This window comes from Pseudoliparis swirei, chromosome 2, assembly GCF_029220125.1.
Source record: "Pseudoliparis swirei isolate HS2019 ecotype Mariana Trench chromosome 2, NWPU_hadal_v1, whole genome shotgun sequence".
Taxonomy (NCBI): Eukaryota; Metazoa; Chordata; class Actinopteri; order Perciformes; family Liparidae; genus Pseudoliparis; species Pseudoliparis swirei.
The window spans coordinates 4106721-4117497 of record NC_079389.1 but is presented as its reverse complement, the minus strand read 5'-3'; the positions used below and the strand labels follow the sequence as shown (position 1 = coordinate 4117497).

The 10777-nt window shown below is 42.1% G+C and overlaps 1 protein-coding gene across 2 annotated transcripts in view; it reads left to right on the top strand.

Annotated features, from left to right (window-relative positions):
• The first annotated feature begins 1668 nt into the window (after window positions 1-1668).
• Window positions 1669-10777, top strand: part of tfpia (tissue factor pathway inhibitor a) — a 33226-nt gene continuing 24117 nt past the window's right edge. For both annotated transcript variants that reach the window (XM_056424274.1, XM_056424266.1), the window contains exon 1: window positions 1669-1771. In XM_056424274.1, coding sequence (XP_056280249.1) covers window positions 1687-1771 — 85 coding nt within the window. In that variant the 5' untranslated portion in view covers window positions 1669-1686. The remainder of the gene's footprint in view (window positions 1772-10777) is intronic.

The window sequence follows — 10777 nt, the reverse complement described above, 5'->3', positions numbered from 1 at the left end:
TCCCTAATTGAATTGCTTTAATCATTAAGTTATTTTGTGGGTTTTTTGGCGTTATTTAACACAACACTTGATGAAAGACGGCGAAAAGCCGCGGACGAGTTTGTGAAAAATTCACTTTGATCCAGTTTGGTGGTTTCTGAGCTTTGAAGATAAACGCTTGGATCTGACTGGAATTCGTGAGTCTGAGATTTAACGTCATTGCATTTTGCTTTTCATCTTAAAATCAGCTTAGCACTTTTTTATCGTATGTCACCAGAATCTGCATTTATTTCTTCGAGGTCTTCGCAATCTGACACCCGCGTTCACTCGGATAAGTAAAAGAAGAAATCCATCAGGAGGGCCTTGCATGACATTCAAAAACAAGGCTCTGTAATCCGGGCCCCGACCGTATGTGAACATCTCCAGCCTGGCCCAGTGTGTCACTAAGGCATTTGACAACTATTAAATTTCTGAAAGTACAGTTTGAAACCTTTTAGTGGCAGCTGGAAGCTCCATGACAGGATGTGGTACGGTGGAGCTGAGTGGGGGGGGGTTCAGCTTGAACACGAATATTCAAGCTGGAATGTGTTCGATGGCCTGAGATGAGTATGTCAAGTAAAAGATCATTAAAGGGGCGCCGTCTTTTTCAAATGTTTTATTTTTCGGTTTTGTCTTTGTTATATATACAGGTATGTATGTGTGTGTAGTAGTAGTAGTAGTAGCTTTTATTGTCAATTTCTTCACATGTTAAGACACACAAAGGAATCGAAAAGACGTTTCCCACTCTCCCACGGTGAAACATACAAAAGTGCACAGGCACAACAGACAAGACAAGACATTTACTAAGTAAACACAAAGACAAAGATTCACGTACAGTTGCTATAAATACTATATATATATATAAATACTATATATATATAAATACTATAATGTAATACAATTTTTTAAACAAGTGAATACAAGCGATTAAAGTGCAGAGTCTTGAGTGATTCTTTAGGGGGGCGGGGGGATTTTCAGCTTCCTGTCAGACTGGAGGATATGGCTGGGGGGAGTGAGGGGAGAGAATTTAGCTTCCTGACAGCTTGGTGTATGAAGCCATTACTGAGTCTGGTGGTGCGGCAACGGAGGCTCCTACCTTCTTCCAGAGGGTAGGAGACTGAACAGACTGTGTGCAGGGTGGCTGGTGTCATTCACAATGGAGGTAGCTCTCCGGGTGAGGCGAGTGGTGTAAATGTCTTGCAAATATATATTATATATATAGAGAGAGATATAGATAGTATATATACACAGTATAAATATACATATATACATATATATACTGTATATACATATCTACATATTTATATATATATATAGAGAGAGAGAGAGGATCCCATTATTCTTCATTATTATATGGTTGCCCACAGTCTTGTTATTAATACATTTATGCCACATCCTCCTTATTTGGTTAATATGAAATGTGCCATGAATACTAAAGATAATAAAAAATCCTCCTTGGTTTTGTCTTGTAATTTCTGTGTAAAAGGTTATGAGTCACGAGGGAATATATATTTAATTTCCTGAAGTGTGTGTGTGTGTCATTTAAATGCCGAGGCGTCCGCAGACCTCTCGTGTTATCAGCCGGAAAGACGCGCCCACAAACGTCCCCCCCCCCCCCCCACACCCTATACGAAGGCGCGCGCGCTCCTCTCCGCGTCACACTCCAGCATGACTCCCTCCAACAGGTGGTGGGTCCTGTGCGCCGCGGCGCTCTCCTTCGTGGCCCGCTTCGGGTCCTGCACCGAGCACAGCGGTAAGACGATTCAGCCGGATGGACTCAGTGTGTGTGTGCGTGTGTGCGTGTGTGCGTGTGTGTGTGTGTGTGTGTGTGTGTGTAGTTGTGTGTGTGTGTGTGTGTGTGTGGGGGAAGTCATTTACTAAGTGGGTTCCGCGCACTGTCGCGAGAGGAAGCTTCAGCCGCGGAGCTCGTGCGTAAAGTGGAGTAAAGTTTGTTTACATGTGTTCCTGTAACGTTCATTCTGCTCTGAGCGGTGGCACACGCTGTTCTTCTCGATGTAATATTGCTTTCATATTTATATATAGTGAGTGTATACAAATTGAAGTGAAAACTCATTTTCAAACACAATATGTGCTCCAAAAAAAAAGACTCCTTGAACTGACATAACAACAACTACAATCAAGGATTCAAACACACGCACGCGCGCGCGCACACACACATCGTCTGTGCTCTGAATGCCGTCCTGCTGTTGACGTGCCACTGAGTTTGTTTTGTTGTGTTGGAGGCCATTCTAAGTCCTTTTTAATATCGGGGGGGGGGGGACGTCAGTCACCAGGAGGCCAGAGTCCACACACAGCCAGCAGTTCTCACACTGGGGCCACGACCCACACTTGAACCGCCTTTTGGCTCCTCCGCCTCCTCCAACAACAACAACCGTTACAGCCTCAGAGCAGCAACGTGTGAAGCGAGGAGCTCCTGATGAAGAGAACAGGTTGTTCCGTATAACGAGAACAATGGCGGCGTCTGCGCTCGACTTGTCCCCCACACTGCCCCCCCCCCCCCCGTGAGGCTTATTACTTAAACTGCCGGGGGGGGGGGGGGGGGGGTTCAGAGAACTCGCTCTACTGTATCTGCTCATTAAAATACGAGGAAGAGTAATTGGCCCACACGGTGACGCACTCGGCACGCAGCCTCCGTGCGTGTTTGATGTCTCTTTAAAGTGACTTTTTAAAGAGATCGTAAGTACTGCGATGGAAACGCTTCGGTTTAAAGACTCGGCTCCTCGACCGCTCGGCGAGGGCAGCGCTGCAGGCGAGGAGGAGACGGAAGCGCCTCGTTTTCTCTGTTATTCAGTGTACGACCTGATTTTGAAGACATTCCTCAGCTGATCACTAACTTGACTGGACTTTGTATTTCGCTTCAGGCTCAGAGCTGAAACGAAAACACTCGAGAGTTTTGGGTGTTGACGTAATGTTGGGACAATAGTTGTTATATGATATGATGATGTAATGTATATTTATTTGGAAATGTTCTTTTTAAAGAAGCTTGTTCCTGCTGGGTGACATTAGTGTTGTGTTTGTCCTCTGTACCGTATTAACATATTCAGTGAGTCAGTCAACAATGAATCATAATAATCAGTAACAACAAATATATCTTTAATGAACTTTTTAAAAACCCAAATAAAGTGACTTTGCCTTGCAAGCCTGAAGTGATGTCAGTAAAAAAAAAATCATTAAATCGGAGCCGACCGATAGTGATCAGTGACCCCTTCAGCAACAGTTTATTTCCCGTTGGAGAAGACAACTGGTCTGTGTGTGTTTATCCTTTATGGAACAGCAAACAGGTTTTGCGTATGGATTTCTTAACGCATCTTCCAAGATATTGATGAATATTAAATTATGTCCTACCATTGAATCATGAGAGCATGCATCACATTTGGCATAATACACATCTAAATTTATACAAAGCTTTATGTAAAACAGGAGTCCATAGTCTCATAACCTGTCCGCTGACTAAGCGTTAAACACATGTTAAAGATGACATTTATTGATTGTTGACATTTGCAAACAACTAACCAAAACATTTTAAATATGCAACATTTTTTTTTTCAATATTCAAACCTAAAATTGGGCCTTCAGGCAGTCAAACCAAAATGTGATTCTACCTTCCCTCCATCAGATATATGACAATACAAGCCTTAGGTAAATACAGAGAGGCCATCTGAGCTACTTGCATTACAGGGGCCTCCGACAAGGAGTTGTCCAATCAGGGAACATTAGATTTGACTATTTGCATATCACGTCTCTTGAGAGGTAAAACAATCAGGAGCCCCTTTGAAACTAAACATTAGTATCATGGGTGCATCGTATTAGTAGCTTCACTAATCCTCTCACGGAGGAGTAAACATTGTGTCTCATTAATTTGCGGAGGAATTTAATTTGATGCTCCACTGGCTGTTTGAAGTGGCCTTTTCATTAGGGCGCCTCAGGCCACGGGACGAGAGGAAACTGTGTTGCATGTGCCATCTTAATGAGCATTGCAGTGTAGGAGTAGACTTAAGGAGAAAAAAAAAATACTCTCCTAAAAACTGTCACCAAAAAAGCAATTTGGACTCCGTTAGATGAGGGCAGCGATGACTGGGAAGTGAAGTGGCTTCTCTGCTTAGCCAATTAGCTGTTGGCTTATGTGTTCTGCGCTCACTGGTCCGTCTTCTCTTGATGAGAGAATTTGTGTGTTGTCCCAGCATGAATCTCAGCTTGAGGACATTTCACTGCAGTGAGGCAGCAGCAGAAACAGCTCCGTCATGGGGCAACGGCAGCATGAGAATATGCACTACTAATAAAGACCTGATCCTTGACTTGGACTTGTTCTCTAAAGACCTGATACTTGAGTTGGACATGCTCTCTTACGAGCTTGGACTTGACTTGTTCTCTCAAGACCTGATAGTTGACTTGGACTTGTTCTCTAAAGACCTGATACTTGAGTTGGACAGGCTTTCTAAAGACCTGATCCTTGACTTGGACTTGTTCTCTAAAGACCTGATACTTGAGTTGGACAGGCTTTCTAAAGACCTGATCCTTGACTTGGACTTGTTCTCTAAAGACCTGATACTTGAGTTGGACATGGTCTCTTAAGAGCTTGGACTTGACTTGTTCTCTCAAGACCTGATAGTTGACTTGGACAGGCTTTCTAAAGACCTGATCCTTGACTTGGACTTGTTTTCTAAAGACTAGATACTTGAGTTGGACATGGTCTCTTAAGAGCTTGGACTTGACTTGTTCTCTAAAGACCTGATACTGCACTAGACTTGGACTTGCTCTCTCAAGACCTGATACTTGGACTTGTTGTCTAAAGACCTGATACTTGGACTTGTGACCATTACTGACAGTCCTCAAAGTGCCTTTCCTTTCTCTTTGAGTGTTTCCTCTGCTTCCTGACCATTACTGCCCACGCATCAGCACTATAAGCATGTGACATTGTTTAGAAATGGATTGAATCTCATCGGCCCAGCATTGACAGTTCCAGTTCGTCCCTACATGGCATCACTGGAGGTTACTCTACTTCTCAGAGGCGAAGGGTTGTTGACGCCTCCAGCTAGTACCTCGGCTGTCTAGTTATATCTTGTTTTTGTTGTCTCTGTCTTTGCCTCTCACAGTCTCAGTACATTACGGTGAGTATACTCCCATGTAGTTGATACATAACATATGCACTGGTCCTACACCCCGCTGAATAAGGATGCCCCACAGCTGAGTGGGAGGATTCTACTCATTCTGACACCCGCAACACGTCCTCTATTTGAACCACCAGTGACACTAGTTTGTTGTAGAGTGCGGGGTGAAGCGTAAGGAAACACAAGGACGACAGTACAAACGCTGAGTTAGTGTACTCTGAGCAGTTTTATGAAGACTGTGTGCAGTAAACAATGTGTAATGACACAACACATCGCGTTCCCACGTGTGATTTATCAGATGCTTGACCAGAAGACAAGGGAAATTGCTTTTCAGTGTCTAACCGTTGAATCATTCGTATTGCAGTCCCATATATATAGCGGCTGACTCCATTGCAATATGGTGAAGATATGTATTCCTGCGTGAGGAAATGAATGCCTATCCTCTCGAAGGTTGACGCCGCAGTGGAGGTGACGAATGCACTCGGAGGAGCACGAGCCACACTTTAATCTGTGGATCCTGTGCCCTGCCTTCTGTATGAACTGGCAACAGATACTTCCTCTGCTATATATTTAGAGAGATGATACTGACTCATTGGTCATTTCTCCACCGACTTGACAAGATGGCTAAGTCAGCTTCGCCTTTCCGTCTGACAGCAGACTCATTTCTCAAACCAACAACCCAAGAAATCTCTCTATCATCTTATTTGCCCGCCGGATAAGATGGGAAAATCTCTTTAGCAATCAATTCTTGGTATTTATCTGCATGGGTAGAATCATTTAGCATTCCCATAACGAGCTTGTATTATTAGTAGCACATGGCAGGTCCTCCGTATTGAAATAGTAGCATGACGTGGCCAACCGGACGCATACCCGTGGGTATGGGCCTTTTTTGAAGTAGTTGTACAGTTTATTCGGCTCCGTTCCATATCAGCTGGAGCCATCTTGGTTGTTTTTGGAAACTGGCTCAACAGCGCCTGTCTTCATGGTCTCAATCTCCAACGTGAGAATTGGTTGTGCTTGGCCCGACTTGTCTTAGGTCAATGGGAGGCTGTCCAAAGCAGAGGCGCTAATCTGCCAGAGCAAACAAGCTCTCTCTGAGATGTGTCTGGTTCCCAGGCCAGTCGTCTTCAGCTAAACATTGAAGGACTCCCGCAATGTCTCTGAAACTGCTTCCCTGCTCACTCATTGAATATTCCTTACATAAAGACACTTATTGTGTTATTACTACGAAGTGATCACTAAATGGAAATGAACGCTCTTTGGTTTCGGCTTCTCCAATGTGAGATTTGTTTTTTTTGGTCAAAACAAGACTCTTCCAGACCAACTTATCGTTAGGGTAACTTCCATATTTTTGAGTTTTGGTGATGCTGAATATTTGCAGACAAAGTAAAGCCGTCTGTGTAAATGTTCCTCGATGTTTCTGTGCACAGTGTGTCATGTCTGAAAGGAGTCGGGGTACATTATTAGTGGGTCTCCGGAGCTCACAGGAAGCTCACGGCGGATAATTGGATACATATTTCACACGATCGGCGGGGAGGTGAATGACACCGAATCCCAATTAGCGAAGTAGTCCTGTCCTATTCGTGCCTTTCTCACGACTCACTCCCTGTGGTATCTTGTTACTGAGCCTCGGAAAATGTTTGCAACATCAGCTGAACCGATAAGGCAATACTAGCACTTCCTGTGTGAGTCGCCCTGACGACGACGTTGAGCTTTATTTAAGGTTGAGAGGTCAGGAAGTGATGCATCAACACAGGATACTGAACTTGTCAGAGATAGCACTTATTCTACACGTAGTCACTTGGAAATTATGTGTGCATGGATAGCATACATGAAAATGGACATTTTATTATTCCTATCAGAAATTTTAAACTGTACATACTAGCACCTTTCTTGTTCTTGTCCACATTACCACCTTCTGTATAGTGTTTTCTTTCTTTCTTTCTTTTTTCTTAGTGTTATTTATAAACTGTTGACTGGACTGTTGGTCTAGGTACAACTGGCAAATAAAACCTTGAATCTTAATATTTAATGGGCTATATAGTGTTATTGCGTAATTTTATTCGAAAATGGCCAAGACATTTTGAAAGTAGGTCAGAAATTCAGCTCAATATTTCTTGATGTACGGAAAGTATTGAGACCCCTTTAAAATGTTCACTCTTTGTTTCATTGCAGCCATTTGCTAAAATCAAAAAAGTTAATTTTATTTCTCATTAATGTTAACTCTGCACCCCATCTGGACTGAAAAAAACTGAAATGTGGACATTTTTGCAAATTTATTAAAAAAGAAAAGCTGAAATATCACATGGTCATATGTAATTAGACCCTTTGCTGTGACGCTCATATTGAACTCACATGCTGTCCATCTCTTCTGATCCTCCTTGAGATGGGTCAACTCCTTCATTGGAGCCCAGCTGTGTTTAAATAAACAGATTGGACTTGATTAGGAAAGTTTTTCTTTTTTAATAAATTTGCAAAAATGTCCACATTTCAGTTTTTTTCTGTCCAGATGGGGTGCAGAGTTAACATTAATAAGAAATAAAAGTAACTTTTTTGATTTTAGCAAATAGCTGCAGTGAAACAAAGAGTTAAAGGGGTCTGAATACTTTCCGTACCCACTGTATGAAGAAGAGAAGCCTTCCTCTCTTCAGGAGAAGGTGTGGAGACTCGCTACTGCTGTCAGCGGAGTGAACAAAAAGCTGAAGGGAACAAAAGAAAGAGGTGAAGTCTGAACTTGTCGAAGGTAGCGCTCGGATGAAAAGAGACATTGCGTCGTCTTCGCTCTGTGCCAGATCAGACGAGGTGGGAGTGGAACACGGGCGTCTGGTTTTTCCAACTGCTTTTGGCGTTGATTGCCATCGCGGCTGAGAGTGCCTTTGCTGAGCACTCCAAAGCTGCTCAGCACATAAAAAGTAGTTTAAAGTTTAATTAATAGCAACTTTTTAAAGTGAAGATAGAGCTACACGGCGCCAGGGGTTGGATCGTGAGGGTTGGATCCGCCTTTCCATTGCTTTCAGAAGCTACGTCTTCTACCTATTGAGATCGTGCGGGTGCAGCGCTGTGTTGGGTTCAATGGAAATCAGTCAAAGTAAAAAAAACTGGACGCACAACTTCGTTACACCGTGCACGATTCCCTAAAGTCTTTCAGCCGTCTCGCCTTCGTCACGGCGGCATAGCATCGGGACCTTTTTTAAACACGGACGAGATTCAACGGAGCGAAAGATAGCAGGAACAAGTTCTTTATTCTTTAAAGTTTCCCACAGTTTACAGGAGAAGACAAGCGCAGCTGGCCAATGATTCAGCTGTGAGTCTAACATCGTGTGACTCAACGAATATAGCGGTCGTATAAACTCTCTGACTGTGGAAGAAGCTCAGACGAATACATTGAAAAGGTTATCGTTATCATTGACGTAGTCTGATCCACATCGAAGACCCAAATGTCCATGCCTGCGTCCCGGAGAGTCCTCGACGGTTATTTCAATATCTGACAATGATGGCTTCACTGTGTGCGGGGTATTGAAGATAAATAGAAAAATCAAGAAGTTATTATTCCCATGTGGTTAAAAAGCTCTCAGCTGGTTGTTCAGATACCTGCAGCGCCGTCTTCCCGCTCTGAGAAATTATGTACTGGCTAAAGTGCTTTCTTCTCTTTAAAATTTGGGTGGCTTAGTGTGGATAGGGAATGGTTTGTATTCATCGTATTGCAATGGGATATCGCACAATATCGCATTGTGCAAAGAGAGCAATATGGATACAAAAATGAAAAAAAATTATTCACCTTTTTTGATGATCGAATGAAACCCTGAATGAAGAAAAACAATGACATTTTCTGGCGTGTCCAGTTGCACATGATGTCGTGGGTCAAACCTACGATATCGACAATATGAATGTATTCATGAAAAAAAGAGGATTGTGCAGGTAGGGAAAAAGATTAGAGCCACAAACATTCATATGTATGTATATATACACTACCGTTCAAAAGTTTGGGGTCACTTAGAAATGTCTTTATTTTTCAAAGAAAAGCACTGTTTTTTCAATATAGATAACATTAATCAAAAATACACACTATACATTGTTAATGTGGTAAATGACTATTCTAGGTGGAAGTGTCTGGTTTCTAATGAAATATCTCCATATGTGTATAGAGGCCCATTTCCATCAACTATCACTTCAGTGTTCTAATGGTACATTGTGTTTGCTAATCGCCTTAGAAGACTAATATCTGATTAGAAAACCCGTGCAATTATGCTAGCACAGCTGAAAACAGTTATGCTGGTGATATAAGCTATACAACTGGCCTTCCTTTGAGCTTGAAGTTTGTAGAACAAAATTAATACTTCAAATATTAATCATTATTTCTAACCTTGTCAATGTCTTGACTATATGTTCAATGAAATGTTCAATTCATTTGATAAATAAAAGTGTGAGTTTTCATGGAAGACACGAAATTGTCTGGGTGACCCCAAACTTTTGAACGGTAGTGTATATATATATTAGGGATGCACCGATCTGATCGGCGCCGATCCATATCGGCCGATATTGCCATTATCACTGGGTCAACTCAGCCGACTCTCACATGTCTGAGCCCCTATAGACTGATGCTCACGGTAAACGCATTCGATCGGGAGCGCGCAAGGGTTTTGATAACGTTAGCGGAAGGATTTAAGTGACAACATCCGGTTTTGCAAAGTTAGCGGAAAGAACCACGTGAAACAACATCCGTTTTTCAAAATAAGATGTCGACAAATCATACACTAGCATATAAAAGTAAACAATGAACTGATTTTGTATCTTTATAGATCGTTTGAGATTTAGCTTAAATTATGCTAACATTAAAACATGTTTACTGTACCAAGGAAGAGTTTATAAAAATAAGTCAGACTTTTGTATGTTAAGAAAAGTCCTGTATATAGATTTCCCCAAGAGTTCCAGGAAATGAATGATGCAGATGTGTTCCATACATATCTGAAATCCCCTACAATAGCAATCAAACTATTTTAATGTATCAATCAGGACATTTTTCAAAGTAAAAGTCCTAAATGTTTAAAGAAATCTGTAATTTCTTTAATGTTTGAGGTGCTTTATATATGTATTTCCTCATAGTCCTAGGCAATAATGCTACACAATAAATAGAATGCTTCAATCGACACCGTGATCGGTGATCGGTATTATCGGATCGGCAGATACTGATTTCAGTGATCGGTATTATCGGTGATCGGCAGATACTGATTTCAGTGATCGGTGATCGGCACAAAAAACCTGATCGGTGCATCTCTAATATATATGGTAGTCGACCATTAGCCCAAAGGATAATGTGCTGTTGGCCTTGAGAATGCACTTGTGGGTGTCCTTTAGAGGCTCATATACTGACTCACTGAGGTGGTGATGTGTCGATGTTGTATATTTAACTAATTGGAGCTCATGAAGCGTCACACGGCGCCAATACAAGTTTAGATGGTATCAGTTTAACCTTTTTAAGACAATTACTTTCTGTCACACAGGCTTCACCGTCTAACAGGCTGACGCAGCAGCTGAAATAAAAAATAAAAAAGACAATTAAATACACAGGGGGACGTGGTAATTGACTGGTTGCCAGTTAAATGTGTTACGAGGCCGCCGGGCTCACAAAC